A 21610-nucleotide genomic window follows, 5' to 3' on the forward strand; every position below is an offset into this window, starting at 1 on the left:
CAGAGGAACGGGGGATGGCAGCCTCGGCCGCCGAAATGATGGACGTGGTGAAAACACGGACCACCTCGTCAATGTCACCCTGTGGGGGAGACGCAATGGTTACAGCGGAAGTAAAAGCTGGCCAGTCAGCCCTGTGGAGAGCCCAGCGGGGCAAGCGCCCAGAAGAATGACACTGTGGCAGTGACAAATAGATCGGAAAATGGTCACTGCCACACAGGTCAGGATGCACCCTCCAGTGGAGGGATTGGACAAGTCCAGGGCTGCAAATAGAGAGATCGATGGCCGAGAACGAGCCATGGGCCACACTGAAATGCGTGGGAGCACCGGTGTTCAAGAGGCTAAGGTCGAGCTGAGCCAACACATGCTCCACAGTCCGACCGCGATCATCGGAGACAGTCCCACCCCATAGAGGATTGTGGGCATTCAAATCGCCCAGAAGCAGCAATGGTGGTGGGAGTTGAGCCAGCAGCGCAGCCAAGACATGGCGGGGGAGCTCCCCATCCGGAGGAATGTAAACAGAGCAAACAGTAATAGCCGGCGAGAGCTCAACCCTGGCAGCAACTGCCTCTAAAGGCGTCTGAAGGGGTACTGGCGAGCTACAGACAGAGTGGTGAACAAAGAGGCAAACCCCACCTGACGCTCGTTGACAGGCAGCACGGTTCTTATAGTATCCCCGATAACCGCGAAGGGCGGGGGTCCGCAGTGCAGGAAACCAAGTTTCCTGCAGAGCAATGCAGAGAACAGGGGAATCACTCAGAAGCATCCGGAGCTCTGGCAGGTGGCGGAAATAACCGCCGCAGTTCCATTGGAAAATGGAAGCAGGAAGGGACTGGGAGGGCGTGAAGGCGACTAAGAAGCAGACAGCGCTTCAGAGCCAACCGCCGCCACTAGGGGAGAGTCAGCTGAGTCCATAGGAGAGGCCCCCAAGGGTTCCGTGAGGGCGAGATCCGCGGCAGAGGCGAGGATCTCCACCTCATCCCCGGAGCCAGGACTATGTACAGCAGGCGGTGCTGAAACCGCCGGAACGTCCTTCTTCTTGGACACATTCCGTTCCTTCTTCTCGCGTCTGCCCTTAGGGTGAGAGGGCTGGGAGAGCTTCTCTGAAGGAGCGTCGGAGGCTGACGACGACGCAGAAGCCCTACGACCAGCAGGTGGCGGAACCTTCAGCCACTGGCTGACATCTGGCTGGGAAGGAGAAGAAACGGAGGAAGGGACAGCCCCGAGGGACCCCTTCCGCGAGAGAGGAACTGGCGGAGGCAACGCCGCCGGAGAAGGAGGGGGAGGAATCGAGCCTCCCGGTTGTGGAGCAGATGTCACTCCCGAAGTAAGCTTGGGGGGAGCGACAGAAGAGGGTTTGCCCCCAACTGCTAAGGGGGCAAGAGAGGAAGGCTTGCCCCCAGGCACGAGGGGGGCAGACAGAGATACATGGCCCCGAGGGCCCACTGAAGGCGGCACAGATGAAGCGACAACCGTCGCTCGTGCGGGCGACGATAACGTGGCTGCAGCATAAGATGTTCGAAGGGAAGCAGGATACAACCTTTCATATTTCTGTTTAGCCTCGCGATAAGTAAGCTGGTCCAGGGTCTTAAATTCCATGATCTTCCGCTCCTTATGAAGAACGGGGCAATCCGGCGAGCATGGAGAGTGGTGCTCCCCACAGTTAACACATACAGGCGGAGGTGCACATGGAGAATCAGGATGAGAGGGGCGTCCGCAATCTCGACATGTAGCGCTGGATGGGCAACGGGAGGACATATGCCCAAACTTCCAGCACTGGAAGCACCGCATCGGGGGAGGCACGTATGGCTTGACGTCGCAACGGTAAACCATCACCTTGACCTTCTCGGGCAAGACATCACCCTCAAAGGCCAAGATAAAGGCACCGGTGGCCACCCTGTTTGTCTTGGGTCCTCGATGGACGCGACGGACAAAATGCACACCACGTCGTTCCAAGTCGGCTCTCAGCTCGTCATCGGATTGCAACAAGAGGTCACGATGGTAAATAATCCCCTGGACCATATTTAAGCTACTGTGGGGAGTGACGGTAACAGGGACGTCACCCAGCTTATCACACAAGAGCAACGCTCGTGACTGGGCTGGGGAGGACGTCTTGAGGAGGATGGACCCATTCCTCATTTTTGACAACCCCGCCACTTCCCCAAACTTATCCTCCAGGTGTTCCACAAAAAACATAGGCTTCGTCGGAAGAAAGGAGTCACCATCAGTCCTGCTGCAGACAAGGTATTGCGGTACGTAAGGCTCCCGCTTGGCACTAGATCGGCGTCCCTCCCATGGCGCAGCCAACGAGGGGAACGTCTGAGGGTCATACTGCGCAGCATCGAAGTTGACTCTACCTTGCTTAGAGACGCTGGTGGCCGTGCGACCACCAGCTTGATGTGATTTATTGCGCTTCATTGCGCCACATCCGCCCAGATGCCACCTACTCCGAACGAGGGCTCTCCCCAAGGGCGCCACCCAGCCAAAGCAACGGGTACCTGGCCGATATCCCGTTGCCCGGAGTCCCTGTGCCCCAGACAAGATGGGCACATACTCCTTGGCATGCATGGGGAGGAAACAACTCAGGCATCTGTAGTGCGATCCCTGCGTGGTCAGGGGGCTACCACCAAGAGGGTACATGACGACCCCACCACAACGGACTGGCTACCGTGCTGGATTTTAGGTGTTTAAAGGGTCCACAGTTGTCGTAGGCGCTAAGAAGAAGAGTGCGCACAAGGCGAGAAGGAGACCACCCAGAAGATGTTGGGCGTAGTCCCCCCCCACACGACAATAGGTAACATGCAAGATGGTGGAGCATGATGGACCAATACAAAAACACCACGTAAGGTGTCCTTCCCCAAATGGCACGCACAGACGACGGAAATTTGGAAGGAAAAAAAAAAAAAAAAAAAAAAAAAAAAAAAAAAAAAAAAAAAAAAAAAGGGGGGGAGGTCAAACCCAAGAGGGGACCATCACAGAAGGCCGAAACGTTTGAGACTCCTTTTAGTCGCCTCTTACGACAGGCAGGAATACCGCGGGCCTATTCTTACCCCCGAACCCGCAGGGGGAAAGGGCATAGAATTAGACTGTTTAGCATTTGCTGATGACATGGCACTGATCGCACAAGACATTACCGATGCACAGAAACAGCTAGAATTATTACAAGAACAGGCAGCTAAAATAGGATTACAAATTTCATTTGAAAAAACAAAATTTATGACTGACATCAAAGATGCACCTTCTGATCTCAAAATTGGTAATAACTACATCTCTCGAGTAAAAGAATTTAAATATTTAGGTGAATGGATTGCAGAAAATTGTAATGAAAAGAAATCTGTCAGATCAAGAGTCCAGAAAATGGAGATGGCATTTCAGTTAACAAAAAACACTTACAACAAAAAGAGTTTCTCGTGGAACTGCAAAATACGACACTATACAACAGTAATTAGACCCGAAGCTCTCTACGCATCTGAGACACTAAACCTTCAACACAGAACACTAAAAGAGGAATTAGAAGTGAAAGAACGTATGATAATGAGGAAAATCCTAGGACCAAGAACTAAAGATGGGGTACATTATCCAAAACCCAATGTAGAAATATATAAAAATATCTCCAAAATAACAGACACAATGCGCATGAGAAGAATCCTGTTCATGGGGCACTTAGAAAGAATGGACTCAAACAGGTTAACGTACAAAATCCATACATTTTTAAAGAACAAAACTATAAGACCAAACTGGTACAAACAGATGGAAAAAGACCTGAGAGAATTAGGGTCTCCAAATGTACACGATAGAAATGAAATCAGAAAAATCACAAACACATGGGGTTTTGAGGAAGAAGAGAGAAAAACTAACCGACATACATGGTCTACGCAACGAAAGCTAGCCCATTTGTTGTTCATGAAGGAATACTGGGCAAAAAGGAAGGCCAACAAATGTTGATTACGCGTGGTCCTAAGTGATCCATCCGCGAAGAAGAAGAAAGAGCCCACTGAAGATGCTGTAACTGCAGTGAAACATGGTTGGGTTAAAAGCGGACCCTGTCCAAAAACATATGTATGGAAGGGAAACAAGGACAATAAACAGTTTACATAAAAAGAGAACAGTAGCTTTTGAAATGTAGGGATACAGAAGAATGCTGAAGATTAGATGGGCCAATCACATAACTAACGAGAAAGTACTACATTCAATTGGGAATACAAGAAATCTGTAGTACAACTTGACAAAAAGAAGGGATTGGTTGATAGGACATATTTTGAAACATCAAGTGATCACCAATTTAGTATTGGAGGGAAGTGTGGGGGGTAAAAATCTTAGAGGGAGACCAAGAGATGAATACACTAAGCAGATTCGGAAGGATGTAGGCTGCAGTAGGTACTGGGAGATGACGAAGCTTGCACAGGATAGAGTAGCATGGAGAGCTGCATCAAACCAGTCTTCGGTCTGCAGACCACAACAACAATGGGTTTCCTTTCCCAGATACTCTCTGAACAAATGTCATATTTCCCTTTCTTACTTCTTTTTGAGATACTGTAGTTTCCTGCTCTTCACTGTCTCTCTTCCAGAATATAAAAAATTTAATCAAATATGTCAGAAGATTAGCATTTCTTTTTTAAATTTTAATTACACAATATTTCCAGGATTTTTTTAATGTAGTTTCTCTTACTGCCTGTTAGTCCACATTACAGTTATTGTGGCAGATTTTAGTAAATAATTTTCCTTTTCGAAAGTTTGTATGTATAAAAATTAGCTCAAACTTACAGTGAGAATACCCTTGAAACGGAAGTTCTTTCCACAGAACTCACACGTATATGGCATAGCACCAGTATGTATCCGGTTATGCTCCCTCAGTGCTCCACGTTCCCGAAATTGTTTTCCACACACGTCACATTGATGAGGCTTGATACCAGTATGTAAAGTCGCATGCTTTCCCAGAAGTCGTGCAGTCTTGAATCTGTTGACATCATAAGACACAGTGTAACAGTGTTTTTGGTGCACTAATGTGAAACAGTGGTCGGCTTTAAAACTATATTCTGACACAAAGAATATGAAAACAAAATATTGAGAACAAATTAGAGGAACAAGTTTTATAGTCTGGTACACAACTAAATACGATTCCCATCATTCCAGTTTCCTGTTTCTTCACAACATGATTTATGGTGGCTCCACTGGAACTGCAACCACAAATGAAGATGAATAGTAAAACAGGGGAGACACTGGAAAATAAAAGAGCAATACAAAAGATCATAAAAAACGAGATCATAAGGGACAGAGTACAAAATCGAGCAGGTCAAGGATGTGTCAGGAGACACCCATGGACTTTCTGAAGGAACCATATGCTTAAATGTCTCATGGACACAACAGGGAACCAAAATCTGGATGGCCAGGAGGGAATTTGATCCAACTTCGCCCTGAAACTGACACCGTATTTTACCACGGCTTCCACCACATAGCTTGGTAGCTATGGCAGAGTATACTAATGTAAAATACGAGTAAGCAACACGAAATGAACCGTGTTCATCTCATAGCAGTTGTTTCTCATTAATTTACACACACTAGTTAGAGGCACAATGTTGCTGGATAAAGTTCTGCAGTGGAGCAATATTAAACGATTATTTTCAAAAGTTCATTCCACTGATGATGGACGATCAAAGGCCACGTTTTACACATCCAACTATAGCCCAAACACAAAAGCTGAATTAATACTACTAAAATATTACACATAATACTAAATTCTCCACAACCTCAGAAACATAACAGATTTGTAAAATCTAAGGCAAGTTTCAGAACTGGCACAAAAATTCCTTTAAGGTGAGACACTTTACACCATTTTGCAGTCATTTGAAATTGTGTATCAATTACATTAAATTTATTTTGCTAAGTTATCAGAACTGGGTGTGGGTAGAACAGCAGAATCAAATACGTTTGCTACCACATTAATATACAGTCCGATAAATGTAGTATGCAGAGGGAAAACACTTTTCAGTTAAGATTACCAGAAATTAAAACAGCGAGAGCCATCAGCCAGCTTAATTCTACTACAAAGTAGATATTTAAAATTCTTTTTTTGTCATTTCACATCCCTGAAATTGGTGGGGAGAAAAAGTCTACCAATAGATTTTAGAAAAATGACAAACAATATTTCACAGTGACCTCACATCATTATATGACATGTAGACCTACAATTCTTTTATTTATGTGAATGGTTGTTGTTGTTGTGGTCTTCAGTCCAGAGACTGGTTTGATGCAGCTCTCCATGCTACTCTATCCTGTGCAAGCTTCTCCCAGTACCTACTGCAGCCTACATCCTTCTGAATCTGCTTAGTGTATTCATCTCTTGGTCTCCCTCTACGATTTTTACCCCCCCCACACTGCCCTCCAATACTGAATTGGTGATCCCTCGATGTCTCAGAACATGTCCTACCAACCGATCCCTTCTCCTCGTCACGTTGTACCACAAACTCCTCTTCTCCCCAGTCGTATTCAATACCTCCTCATTAGTTACCTGATCTATCCATCTAATCTTCAGCATTCTTCTGTAGCACATTTCGAAAGCTTCTATTCTCTTCTTGTCCAAACTATTTATCGTCCATGTTTCACTTCCATACATGGCTACACTCCAAACAAATACTTTCAGAAACGACTTCCTGACACTTAAATCTGTACTCGATGTTAACAAATTTCTCTTCTTCAGAGACGCTTTCCTTGCCATTGCCAGTCTACATTTTATATCCTGTCTACTTCGACCATCATCAGTTATTTTGCTCCCCAAATAGCAAAACCCCTTTACTAATTTAAGTGTCTCATTTCCTAATCTAATTCCCTCAGCATCAACCGACTTAATTCGACTACATTCCATTATCATCGTTTTGCTTCTGTTGATGTTCATCTTATATCCTCCTTTCAAGACACTGTCCATTCTGTTCAACTGCTCTTCCATGTCCTTTGCTGTCTCTGACAGAATTACAATGTCATCAGCGAACCTCAAAGTTTTTTATTTCTTCTCCATGGATTTTAATACCTACTCTGAATTTTTCTTTTGTTTCCTTCACTGCTTGCTCAAAATACAGATTGAATAACATCGGGGAGAGGCTACAACCCTGTCTCAATCCCTTCCCAACCACTGCTTCCCTTACATGTCCCTCGACTCTTACAACTGCCATCTGGTTTCTGTACAAATTGTAAATAGCCTTTCGCTCCCTGTATTTTATCCCTGCCACCTTCAGAATTTGAAACAGAGTATTCCAGTCAACATTGGCACAAGCTTTCTCTAAGTCTACAAATGCTAGAAACGTAGGTTTGCCTTTCCTTAATCTAGCTTCTAAGATAAGTCATAGGGTCAGTATTGCCTCACATGTTTCAATATTTCTATGGAATCCAAACTGATCTTCCCCAAGGTCGGCTTCTACTAGTTTTTCCATTCGTCTGTAAAGAATCCACGTTAGTATTTTGCAGCTGTGACTTATTAAACTGGTAGTTTGGTAATTTTCACACCTGTCAACACCTGCTTTCTTTGGGATTGGAATTATTATATTCTTATTGAAGTCTGAGGGTATTTCGCCTGTCTCATACATTTTGCTCACCAGATGGTAGACTTTTGTCAGGACTGGCTCTCCCAAGGCTGTCAGTAGTTCTAATGGAATGTTGTCTACTCCAGGGGCCTTGTTTCGACTCAGATCTTTCAGTGCTCTGTCAAACTCTTCACGCAGTATCATATCTCCCATTTCATCTTCATCTACATCCTCTTCCATTTCCATAATATTGTCCTCAAGTACATCGCCCTTGTATAGGCCTTCTATATACTCCTTAGAATTGGGTTTCCATCTGAGCTCTTGATATTAATACAAGTGGTTCTCTTTTCTCCATAGGTTTCTTTAATTTTTCTGTAGGCAATATCTATCTTACCCCTAGTGAAATAAGCCTCTACATCCTTACATTTGTCCTCTAGCGATCCCTGCTTAGCCATTTTGCACTTCCTGTCGATCTCATTTTTGAGACGTTTGTATTCCTTTTTGCCTGCTTCACCTGATAAGGTGCTCCAATTCCTGAAAGATCAGGAATTTTCTCCTTGGCTTTAAATGTCAATTGCAATACTGATCAGGTTCACTCTGAAATTTTCTACATGCATCTGACATAAATTGATTTGCACAGAATGTTTATGGTAATCATATGAGAAGTATCTACCAATACTTATTACTTAGTCCCCCTTTGTTGCTTTCAGAAATCCCATTCTGGAACAGGAGAGTCAAATGACTGGCCATCTGCCAATCCCAATTAGTGAAGTTGTTCTTGTTAAGTTAATCTCTTTTGCCATTTGTGGAGTTCTACAACAATGTGTATGAGTTGTGAAACACATGATTTGTAGGCAAATTGCCTTGATATGGCGGGCACTACTTGTTTTTATATGCAGTGATGCTGTTGAAAATAATGAAGATAAGGGTATACTCTACAACTGCAAACCACCTTGAGGTGCACTGTACCAGTTATTAGGGTTTCTTCCTGTTCGATTTACATATGGAGCGTGGAAAGAATGACTGTTTCAATGCGTCTATAAGTGCAGTAATTATTCTAATTTTACTCTAACGATCTCTGGCCCAGGGTCTGGGTGTTTGTGTTGTCATCATCATCATCATCATCATCATCATTTGTGACAGTGGCCAGATTGGACTGTGAAAAAATTGGACTGTGTAAAAATTGGGACTTTGTATGGGCGCTGATGACAACGCAGTTGGGCATCCCACAAACTGATCATTATCATCTCATGAACCCTGTGTTGTTGGGGGTTGTATTATATCCCTAGAGCAATCATTTAAACCCGATTCTTGAAAATTTGTTAGTAGACTTTCTTGGGATAGTTTCCCTCTAGCTTCAGCCAGTTCAGTTTCTTCGGTATCTCTGTGCATTCTCCCATGGATTAAACAAACCTGTGATCATTCGTTCTGCCCTTCTCTGTATATGTTCAATATCCCGTTAGTCCTATGTAGTATGGGTCACACACCCTTGAGCAATATTCTAGGGTGGATTGCACGAGTGATTTGTAAGTAATCTCCTTTGTAGAGTGATTGCACTTATCCAGTATTCTACCAACAAAACCAAGTCTACTACCTGCTTTACCCATGACTGAACCTGTGTGATCATTCCATTTCACATCCCGACAAAGTGTTACACCCAGGTATTTGTATGAGTTGGCCAATTCCAACAGCGACTCATTGATATTATAGTCATAGGATACTACATTTTTTTCATTTTTTGAAGAGCAAAATTTTACATTTCTGAACATTCAGAGCAAGCTGCCGATCTCTGCACCATGTTGAAAACTTATCAAGAGCTGACTGAATATTGATGCAGCTTCTCTCAGGTAGTACTTCATTATAGATAAAAGTATCATTTGCAAAAATCCTGATTTTAGTATTAATATTATCTGCAAGGTCATTAATATACAACACGAACAGCAAGGTTCTCAGCACACTCATCTGGGACACATCCGAAGTTATTTCTACATCTGATGATGACTCTCCATCCAAGATAACATGCTGTGTCTTCCCTACCTAAAAGTCCAGAATCCAGTCACAAATTTCACTTGATACCCCATATGATCGTGCTTTCGGCAATGAGCATAGGTGTGATACTGGGCCAAATGCATTTTGGAAATCAAGAAGCACTGCGCCTACTTGGTTGCCCTGGTCCAATGCTTTCAATATGACACGTGAGAAAAGTGAGAGTTGAGTTTCACATGATCGAGATTTTCGAAAACCATGCTGGTTCACAATGAGGAGGTCATTCTGTTCAAAATTCCTCATTATGTTTGACTTCAGAATGTGTTCTAAGATTCTACAACAGATTGATATCAAGAATATTGGACGGTAGTTTTTTGGATTGCTTCTACTACCCTTCTTGTAGGTGCGTGTGACCTATGCCTTTTTACAACAACTGGGCATAGTTTTTTATTTGAGGGATCTACAATAGCTTAGAGTGAGAAGACAGGCTAACTCAGCCATAAATTCAGTATAGAATCTGACAGGGATTCGATTGGGGCCTGGAGCTTTGTTCAGTTTTAACAATTTCAGCTGTTTCTCAACATCACTAACACAAATACTTACTTCATTTATATTTTCAGTGGTTTCAGGCACTGAAGACCTTTATGGGAGAAAAGATGGCCATCATACTTGGTTAGAGTGTCAAACATCTGTTGTTCATGACAATTGTCAAAAGATGTCTACACAAGAAGTCAAGTGTTCTCAAGGCTGAAAGAGAAGTAAAAGATTCTAGAATGTGCATCAAGAGGCAAAGTGAACAAGCTGAATTTCAATTAACTATGTATTTATTGTGAGACAGATGCCTCTGTATCCTTAAAGGCCCAACAATGGAAGTTAAATAAACACAGGCGATATAGTGTGCGCCTCCTAATGAACTTCGGACACCACAAAAAATATAAGAATGGCTGCTTCAGCTATTGCAGATGAATGGGGTGAGGGCATTTTATGGAGGCTTGGCACTGGAACAGATTTTAAGAAGCCGCAGAAAGTAGGTACCACAGTTACTGTCACATGCATTTCCTTCTCTTTGCATCTTTTTCAAGACATTGTGGCCAGCTGGAAAGTGCTGAAATGATTGACTGTATAAACTTCATCGTCAAATGGATGGAAGAAAATGAGGAATTGAGTCACTTTATACTGGAAGACATTCTGCAAACACATGAACCAGTTGCTCCCAGAAAGAAATATACCCTTGCTACGTTGGCTGAAATATGTAAAGCAATATATTTGTGGTACCCAGAAACAATGAATTCCAGCAATCCACAATATGCTTTGAAATGTGAGGTCCTCACGTGGAAAGTGAATTCATTGGATAAATTTCCTTCTCCTGACATGTTTTCAAGAAGTGTGAATGACAAGATCCCAAATTCTTTGAATGTCGTTTCAGCCATGGGTTTCAGCAGTTCATAAGGTGAAGTGACGAAATTTGAAATTTCAGCTTTTCAGCAGCCTCTTGAAATCATAATGAAAAACCCAGTAACACAATTTATTCTGACAATGCAGGCATAAAAATGGATACAATTGATGGCAATGACACTTTTCATGCAACATGGAGTATTCAGTGTTTTACCCCCAAAAAATACCTGATCCCAAAAGCCTCTAGGCCTACTGACAAGATTAAGTCATTACCGAAAGTGACATCCTTGAGAGAGTCCGGCAGTATTCCACTGGAGCGCTTCGACAAACCTAGTGAAGAAGGTTTAACCACAATAATCTTTGAAGCTATAACTACTAGTGAAGCTGAGAAAGGTTTACTGACGAGGTCAACAGATCTGCTGTGGATCTACAGGAAATGTAAGAATGCTATCAACTTATCTGAATGGAATGGGTTTAGGAAGACAATAACAGCCGGTCGGAGTGTCCGAGCAGTTCTAGGCGCTTCAGTCTGGAACCACGCGACCGCTACGGTTGCAGGTTCGAACCCTGCCTTGGGCATGGGTGTGTGTGTAATGTCCTTAGGTTAGTTAGGTTTAAGTAGCTCTAAGTTCTAGGGGACTGATGACCTCAGAAGTTAAGTCCCATAGCGCTCAGAGCCATTTGAACCATTTGAACAATAACACGTAACCAGCCCTCACGCATGTTGTGGCTTCCATTTATCGAAGTCCCCCCCCACCCCTCCAGATGTTGACACCATCTATATAGCCCTCAAAACAGCTGTTAAAAATGTAAGGAACAACATCAAAAAATCTGTTTGTCACCTTCAATCATCCACTCTATATAAAAGCAAGAAAAATTCTTGCTTCCTGTGGACTACATTGTGAGCTGAGCTGTGTAACCATGTGAATTGATGGCTTCCATTTCCTTCATGGCTGCCACGGGGTTTATAATGGATGGGAGTGGTTTTCAAGATATATACATTGTTTGTTTCACACTAGTATTGACAAAAACCATGATGTCTGGTACTACCATTCAACAGCTGTAAGCACTTTTGGCTCAACTTGCTCTGCGTGAAATTATTCTATCAACACAGGAGCTATCACAGATGGAGCAAACAGCACTATCATCTCTTCTTGACATCTTTGGGAATGGTGAATTTGAAATGAAAGATCCCATTGTGGAATAAGTGATGTGGAAATTTCAAGCACAATGTGGAAGAAGTGATGCGGAAATTTCAAGCACAGTTACAAAACTTGGAGGGAGGAAGCCCAACAGCTAGACTAGGTGCAATATTTTCATTTGGTTTCAATACTCACACAATTCATTGAGGATGAGAGATGTGGGGATTAGGAGTTGCACCCATCAATCGCAAAGAACACAATACCCTATTTTCATGCAAGTGACCACTTTAAATATGCCAAAGCGAGAAAAATATACTTGCAGGATATGCAGGAACTTAATAAAAAACTCACTCCGACCAAATATGAGCAATTTGTGAATAACGGTTATTTTACCAGCAGGCAAACCCAAAAACACTGGTCAGAACATATGGTCAGACATGAACACTCAACAAGTTCTCATGAGGGCTATATCCACCTCTAGGGGCTTGTCATGAGGGCAGGGGGTTACAGATGGAACTCTGGCTAAATGGATTGCTGGAATGCCAACAGCAGTGGACATTACACACCAAATTGAGGACTTCTGTGGTGTATTGTTTACCTCATCCGATCAACACAGTGATACCACAAATTCTCCGATGAAACAGGACAACCCTGATGTGGAAAAAATTCAGTAAAGGGTTTGATTCTCGTGATCCATTCTCCCAAGGAGAGTCCATCATGCCCATTAGTACCCTGAGGAGGGATCTGAGAAAAGCATAAAATCTGCTGAATGTGCTCAAAGAGCACATTTTATGTCATCTGCTTCTGTTTTACTTGATGAAACAATGTCACCAACTGTGTCAAAAGAAAGTTTATTATTAAATGAACTTAATAAGAAATGTCTATCTCAATGTTGACAGAAAAATTACGAGGTGAAGGGATCAGGTCAAGCAGGCCATTGAGGATGCAGACTCCTTGATTGTTGGCATAGCCGTAGAAAAGTCAAGAAAGGGAGGCAAGGTCTTCATTGTTGGTGAAGATACCTATTTGTTGGTCCTACCAACTGACCACATAGCTGGTAGTAGAGAACAGGAAGGACTGTCACCAATATCTTTTTTATGAAACCTTTGAAACGCAAGCAAGGCACATCCATCTACACGCCCAACTGTTCTAAGCTCTCTGAAGAAGGCAAGAAACATGTTATTTCTACACACCTTCAGTGACTGTGACACGACCTCTACATTGTTTTGATATGGCAAACTAAAATTTATAAACAGTTTTAAAATGAACGTGAGTCTCCAATAAATCACATTAGACTTCATGGAACCCAACACCACTCCTGATACGGTAGCTGAGGCAAGAGTGAATTTCACTGTGTGTCTGTACACAGGTCACAGCTACAAACTTTTGAATTAAATTCATCTCCAACCATTCCAGAGAGTTATAACGAAAAATAGTATCTTCAATTTAACATGTTTGCCTCCCACTGCAGCCATTGCTCACCAGCACTCCCTCAGTGTCCACTTGCAGGTTCAGATCTGGAGGAACAATCACCTGGATCCACTGAAATAAGGATGGAGCACCCTACTGCAACCACCCACCAACTCCAGGAACTGCTGAACACAATATCCTGTATATGCAAGAAGGTATTTCAAGCAACTTGTTCCTGCACGAAAGTGTTCATAAATTGCTCGGCTATATGCAACAATTGTAAGGGGCTTTTCAGCCTTAATTGTCTAACAGATAAGTATATCTTCCTTGATTCGTTGAAAATTGATGATGAGATTGACATCTTTGAAGAAGAGATTGATCTACATCTCATGCCAGAAGAAGACAAAGAATTGGATGATGTTTCCTCCCCTGGACCATCTCCCCTGAAATGCAGAAAAACATAAAAAAAGGAATAAACTGTGAGTAAATGAAAATACAAAACAATAACTGGGTCATATAAAGACTGTTAGTGAAAAGTTATCTCTCATCAGTTTTACATTGTAATTTAAATATATTTTGATCAATTAAGCCTGTCATTTGACATGTTACATTTTTAAATCAGTTTATTACCATTTTAAACTGGCATGATAATTAATTCATATTAATACATACAGCTATCTAGTTAGGTAGGTATGTACCTAAATAAATTGCCTATAAATTTGAATATTTAGATGAATGTGGATGATTTGGGGTTCAAAAGTAATTGGACTTTGCAAAAATGTCTTAGCAGGATTTTAGCCCTGCCAATACTTTCCAGATTTTATTGTTATCTATGCACAGGGGTGAGCAAGTTTTAAAATTTACAAACTTTTTTTACACGTAATTTAATGCTCTTTAACTCTGGTACATAGTATTTTTCATTTGGAATACTCGTTTTTGAGTTACAGGCACTGGAATCTGAGCGTAACTCACTTTTCCATGATGTTGGTAAGGAATGTTGATATTTGATGATCGATTGTGGCTAAACTGATTTTAACTTTAAGTAGGCCACAGTACATGAAGTTTTATGCTCTTTCACTTTGGTCTTCGCAAAAATTTTCTATAGGCTGCATCGCTTTCGAGTTATAGGTGACAAACTGAAAAAAGTCAAAAAATTTAGTTGTTTTTCGGCTCTCAAAAGTTTAGCACAAGCCGGAAACCATCGCAAACTCGTATAACTGTTATTTGGGATGCCTAACATTGATGAAAATATTTCCAGCTCGTCTATATCTTTCCAATTTGGCTGCGCTATAGGGATACTGAAATTCTGTGGACATCTGCTGGATGCTGGGGTCTGAAGACAAGTCAACGACCTAACTCATACCAAAGATGTTATGACAGGGTACACTATCCAGGGTACACTATCCAGGGGCAGATGCGGACTCTGACCACAATCTATTGGTTATGACCTGTAGATTAAAACTGAAGAAACTGCAAAAAGGTGGGAATTTAAGGAGATGGGACCTGGATAAACTGAATAAACCAGGGGTTGTACAGAGTTTCAGGGAGAGCATAAGGGAACAATTGACAGGAATGGGGGAAAGAAATACAGTAGAAGAAGAATGGGTAGCTTTGAGGGATGAAGTAGTGAAGGCAGCAGAGGATCAAGTAGGTAAAAAGACGAGGGCTAGTAGAAATCCTTGGGTAACAGAAGAAATATTGAATTTAATTGATGAAAGGAGAAAATATAAAAATGCAGTAAATGAAGCAGGCAAAAAGGAATACAAATGTCTCAAAAATGAGATCGACAGGAAGTGCAAAATGGCTAAGCAGGGATGGCTAGAGGACAAATGTAAGGATGTAGAGGCTTATCTCACTAGGGGTAAGATAGATACTGCCTACAGGAAAATGAAAGAGACCTTTGGAGATAAGAGAACCACTTGTATGAACATCAAGAGCTCTGATGGAAACCCAGTTCTAAGCAAAGAATGGAAAGCAGAAAGGTGGAAGGAGTATATAGAGGGTCTATACAAGGGCGATGTACTTGAGGACAATATTATGGAAATGGAAAAGGATGTAGATGAAATGAGAGATACGATACTGCGTGAAGAGTTTGACAGAGCACTGAAAGACCTGAGTCGAAACAAGGCCCCCGAAGTAGACAACATTCCATTAGAACTACTGACAGCCTAGGGAGAGCCAGTCCTGACAAAACTCTACCATCTGGTGAGCAAAATGTATGAAACAGGCGAAATACCCTCAGACTTCAAGAAGAATATAATAATTCCAATCCCAAAGAAAGCAGGTGTTGACAGATGTGAGAATTACCGAACAATCAGTTTAATAAGCCACAGCTGCAAAATACTAACACGAATTCTTTACAGACGAATGGAAAAACTAGTAGAAGCCGACCTCGGGGAAGATCAGTTTGGATTCCGTAGAAATACTGGAACACGTGAGGCAATACTGACCTTACGACTTATCTTAGAGGAAAGATTAAGGAAAGGCAAACCTACGTTTCTAGCATTTGTAGACTTAGAGAAAGCTTTTGACAATGTTGACTGGAATACTCTCTTTCAAATTCTACAGGTGGCAGGGGTAAAATACAGGGAGCGAAAGGCTATTTACAATTTGTACAGAAACCAGATGGCAGTTATAAGAGTCGAGGGACATGAAAGGGAAGCAGTGGTTGGGAAGGGAGTAAGACAGGGTTGTAGCCTCTCCCCGATGTTGTTCAATCTGTATATTGAGCAAGCAGTAAAGGAAACAAAAGAAAAATTCGGAGTAGGTATTAAAATCCATGGAGAAGAAATAAAAAACTTTGAGGTTCGCCGATGACATTGTAATTCTGTCAGAGACAGCAAAGGACTTGGAAGAGCAGTTGAACGGAATGGATAGTGTCTTCAAGGGAGGATATAAGATGAACATCAACAAAGGCAAAACGAGGATAATGGAATGTAGTCGAATTAAGTCGGGTGATGTTGAGGGTATTAGATTAGGAAATGAGACACTTAAAGTAGTAAAGGAGTTTTGCTATTTGGGGAGCAAAATAACTGATGATGGTTGAAGTAGAGAGGATATAAAATGTAGACTGGCAATGGCAAGGAAAGCGTTTCTGAAGAAGAGAAATTTGTTAACATCGAGTATAGATTTAAGTGTGAGGAAGTCATTTCTGAAAGTATTTGAATGGAGTGTAGCCATGTATGGAAGTGAAACATGGACGGTAAATAGTTTGGACAAGAAGAGAATAGAAGCTTCGAAATGTGGTGCTACAGAAGAATGCTGAAGATTAGATGGGTAGATCACATAACTAATGAGGAGGTACTGAATAGGATTGGGGAGAAGAGGAGTTTGTGGCACAACTTGACCAGAAGAAGGGATCGGTTGGTAGGACATGTTCTGAGGCATCAAGGGATCACCAATTTAGTATTGGAGGGCAGCGTGGAGGGTAAAAATCGTAGGGGGAGACCAAGAGATGAATACACTAAGCAGATTCAGAAGGATGTAGGTTGCAGTAGGTACTGGGAAATGAAGAAGCTTGCACAGGATAGAATAGCATGGAGAGCTGCATCAAACCAGTCTCAGGACTGAAGACCACAACAACAACAATACACTGATACAAGCAATCATAATCTTTACAGTGTGTAGTACACAATGGTGTAAAATGTGTTCATATTCTTACAAATTTAGCATTTTCTTAAGCTCAATAAGGGGGCCACAACCTAACCATAAAAAACACACCATACTCTAACAAAACCTTCTCTGTATTTAACTATTAGTTTTGGCTCCCGAGGCTACACTAGCACTCAATGTTTTATTTAATATCTGTTTACGTACACACTCAACTAGTGGGTTCAATGAACACTCTAATGTATTACCAATAAAATTCTGAAATACAGCTATGTACCGCACTCCACCTGCGAGAGAAATGCGTTCACCCTTTGGACTGTAGTTGCTTCTTGGAGAGCTAAATCTAAAGCAAAAAGCTTAGGTAGAGGACACACACTGTTACAGTATGTGATCAATAATACACTTGTGCAAATCTGGTGCTGAACCTAGGATATATTTTTACAGCAAAAGCACAGCACTTTTAGGTAAAGAGATCTTCTCTCTTTCATATCTAAAAAGATGACACACAGCAACAAAACTTCATAGAGTAAAGGCGTGAAAAAGAAACTCTTAGCAGCAAAGAATTTCACATGACACAACACCAAGCACCACCATATGAGAGGACAGGAAACACACAGTTCTGATTTACACTTACTTTAACACTGTCCCTAAATCAAATTGTGGTGCACAGAACAACCTTTACATAAAAAATAAGCTGTCAAAACACAATAGTTACGAAGTTCTATCTTGATACACATTGCTCTAAATTTATTTGATTTTAAAGGCTTTATAAACATGTCATCAAGCTGATTTTCAGATCATACATATTCCTCAGTGATGTCCCCAATTTTATAAAGTTCCCGCATAAAATAATATCGTACTTTGATGTGCTTAGAGCATTTGCGGAACTCTGGATTTCTCAGTAATTTAATGGGACTCGCATTGTCAATGAAAAATATGGGCATGTTTGTTTTTCCACTGTCTCCAACAGCAGTCTGATAAGTCGTACTAATTCCTTGGCTCCCTTACTTGCAGCAACGAACTCCACTTCAGTGGTGGATAGTGTAAATGATTTCTGGAGTTGAGGTCATCACGATACAGCCATATCACTGGTCACTGAAACAAACAATTTGTTGATCGTCTTGTTTTAGTGTTGCCAGCAAACTCAGCAACAGCATAGGCACATCGTTTACTGCAAGATGAAGTACAGAAGAGACCCAATTCGGAAGTACCATGAAAATGTCTGAAAATTCATTTACAGCATTCCAATCAAAAGAAGTGGGTTTAGCCATAGATCATGCAACTTTTGAAACAGCATAAGTGAGATCTAGATGAGTAGAACATGCCAGGTACATTACTGATCCCACAGCCAAACAATAGGAACATTGCTGTCAAGAATATTGCTATATTCATTGTCTAACTGTTTATTATCACAGGAAGTTATCCGTGGTTTCGCATCAGACATGTTACAATGATGTAGAATCTTCTCTGTCTATGCTTGCTGTGAAATAGACAAGCCACAGTCTAGTTGCATGCCTAAAAATGAGTCTAAAGATCCCACTGTTATTTTTAATTCTTACTTTAACATAGCTACAAGTGAACTGACTGTGCTTTTAACTGTTCCTGCGATTCATCATCGACATAAATAGCAATCACCAATTTTTCTGTTTCTCTTTGTCAAATGTATAAGCAAGAATCTGCAGTATAGGCAATAAAACAATTTTTTCATGAATGAATGAAACTTGTTATTACAGCAACGAGGTGATTGCCTAAGGCCATACAATCATTTCTTGAGGCGGCGTGCACGACTTGACCCGTCATCAAGACCTTCTGGTTGAGTCATGTATATTTCTGTACCAAAGACACTATAAAAAATGCAGTTCTAATGTCGAATTGAGCAACTTTCAGGTTTTCTTCTGCTGCAATCGCATTACAGCACGAATAGCATTAGAATGAGCAAGTGGACTAAATGTTTCATCATAATCAAAGGCAGCACAACCAAGCAAGCACGGTATCGATCAATCGATCTGTCAGGTATATATTTAAAATGGAGTACCCACTGATTAGCAATAACGCTTTTTTATCTTTAGGCAGTTCTATAAAGTCCAAGGCATCTTTTTCTTCAAATGCCTTCATTTCTTCTTTCATCTGTTAAATCATTTATTGGAATTACTACTTACCATAGCTTCATTGAAGTTTGTTGATGCAAGTTCTTCATGCATTGTTTTTGCCAGGAAAACTAATGCATTTGCTTCTTGAGACTGGTATCCTAATTCGTAGTCACTAAATTTTGCTGGGGGCATATTTCGCGAACTGGACATTACTTTTGGTAGCTCATTCAAATATTCCTGGATACTAGTCTCAATTTGATTAACAGTAGATTAACTTTATACATGAAACTGTCAAATATTTTGCCAGTCCACAGTCCAAAAAGTGTTTTACCTTCAATGTCTGACTTCCCAGTATGACTGAGTAGAAAAATGGCAGTGTCACATGCACGAGCCCAATATGATTTAGGTAACTTGGATATTAACACTGAGTCAGCTAATTCAACAATATGTCGATCTGCTTGTCCAGCAACATCATTTTGCTCAGGAACATCTGCACATGTAAGGTCAAACTCAACACCATGGTCCTGTAGCACTGCAGCTACCATGTTACAATTAAACTCTACTCCACCATCAGACTGAAACACTTTTACCTTATGTCCAGCAGAACCACAATCCTTCAAAAATGTTTTCAAATTGTCAGCCACTTCAGATTTATTTTGCATGAAATACAATCGAATGAAATGGAAATAATCATCTTTGAAAATCACATAGTAATAAAAACCATTCATCTGCAATAGATGTAAGAATTAATAAAATAGAAGAGCATATGGTTTGACCAAAAATATTTACAACAAGAAATGTATATAAAGAAAAACAAAACTAAAACACTACACCACAGTGGTATGAACAGAATGTTTAGATGGATCTGAATGTCTAACGATGAACTATAAGGAGGACACACTAGAGGTACTAGAAAGAAGGATTATTAGAGAAATAATGGGTGCAATAAAAACTGCAGATGGTTGGAAAATAAGAAGTAATGAGGAGATCCACAAAAATATAAAGAAAATATCTGAAGTAATGGCCAAACGAAGATTAACCTTTTTCAGACACCTCTACTGAATGGATCAAAATAGACAAATAAAACAAATACTCCTATATTTCTGGAAGAAGAAATTGACAACAGTATGGATTACAGAAGTAAGGAAAGTTCTAGAAAGAAACAACATCAAAGAATCAGAAATAGCAGAAAGAAACTGTTTTAATTTGGAAGGCTTTCAAAGCTGAAGAAATAAAAAATCGGGAACAACATGGACAGAAGAAATGAAGAGATTTCATGGGAGAAAATGTGGGAATACTGGAAAAATAGGAAACTAACAATCACTTTGAGCAATTCATCGACAGTTGTGGACGATCTCTGTGATGGCTAAATAGTTTGCAGTGAGATTTGTCAAGAATACATCCATTACAAAACGATGTAGTATTAGCACATTTAACTGATGTACCAAAGTGATAAAGCACGTCTTGTACATGAGGTTTATTTTGATGATCGAGTCTCTCATGCCAAAACTGTAGTACCTATTCTGAAATTGCTAAGTTAATCATCAATTGTGAATCCGGAGGACAAACTCGCATGTTAAAATATATACTGAACCAAATAGTTTTCTTGTTGTGACTATTTCACTTTGTCACTGAATGATAACTGCTTTGCTGTCACAAGTCACATTATATCCACATTGTTTGGCTTGATGGCCAGAGAAAAACTGGTGTCTGACATCAGGTACATAACCAGACATTTTCAAGCAAAGCAGGTGTCCACCTTTTCTTTATGAATATTTCAATATGAATACTGCCAATCCCATGTGCAAAAGTATCTTCATTGCCAGCTGTCTGCACACATTGTGGAATCGCAAGCTTTTCGAACATGAAGAACTGTCAATCATTTGGTGAAATATGATGTATCGTGCCAGAGTCCAAAATCCAAGAATCTGCACCATCATAATTAACATGAAACAACAAGCTGGTAGCTAGAAATGTATTTGGTTTGCTGCTCACTTTTAAACTAAAACTCTAATTATTATTGTTGCTAGTGGTTGTTTTTACTTCTTCTGCAGCCATGCGCTTTTGGCAGTTTGCAAGCTCTTTCTTGCCACACAGACATGTAGAACTTTCTTTCTTCTTTGATTATTCCACTCTGTTGTAAATTTCTTCAGTTTTTATTGTTGTTCACTGGATTTTGATTTTATGTAGAAAGCACCAGCTGCCTATGTAGCTAGCAAATTCTCAATAGAACACAATTTCTCAGTACGAAGCTTTGTCGTCTGTTCAGGTTCAGGAACATGAAACTAGGTAAACCTGTAAAACTGGTATTCGGGTCCTAATGTTTCGAAAATATGAAAGGCGCGAAGTTGTATTTGGATTAATGTTGTTCAGTTCAGTTCAGGTCAGTTCATAATTAGCATCTCATGATTCAAAGAAACAATCAAACAACATATACATCTGCTGAGAGGAAGACCATTCATATACT

At 41.0% G+C, this 21610-nt stretch overlaps 1 protein-coding gene across 1 annotated transcript in view; it reads right to left on the bottom strand.

Annotated features, from left to right (window-relative positions):
• Nucleotides 1–21610, bottom strand: part of LOC124776430 (zinc finger protein 879-like) — a 375801-nt gene that overhangs the window by 61176 nt on the left and 293015 nt on the right. Inside the window, exon 7 of the mRNA XM_047251425.1 lies at nt 4762–4954. Within this exon, the coding sequence (XP_047107381.1) occupies nt 4762–4954 (193 nt within the window). The remainder of the gene's footprint in view (nt 1–4761; nt 4955–21610) is intronic.

This window comes from Schistocerca piceifrons, chromosome 2 (assembly GCF_021461385.2).
Source record: "Schistocerca piceifrons isolate TAMUIC-IGC-003096 chromosome 2, iqSchPice1.1, whole genome shotgun sequence".
NCBI lineage: Eukaryota > Metazoa > Arthropoda > Insecta > Orthoptera > Acrididae > Schistocerca > Schistocerca piceifrons.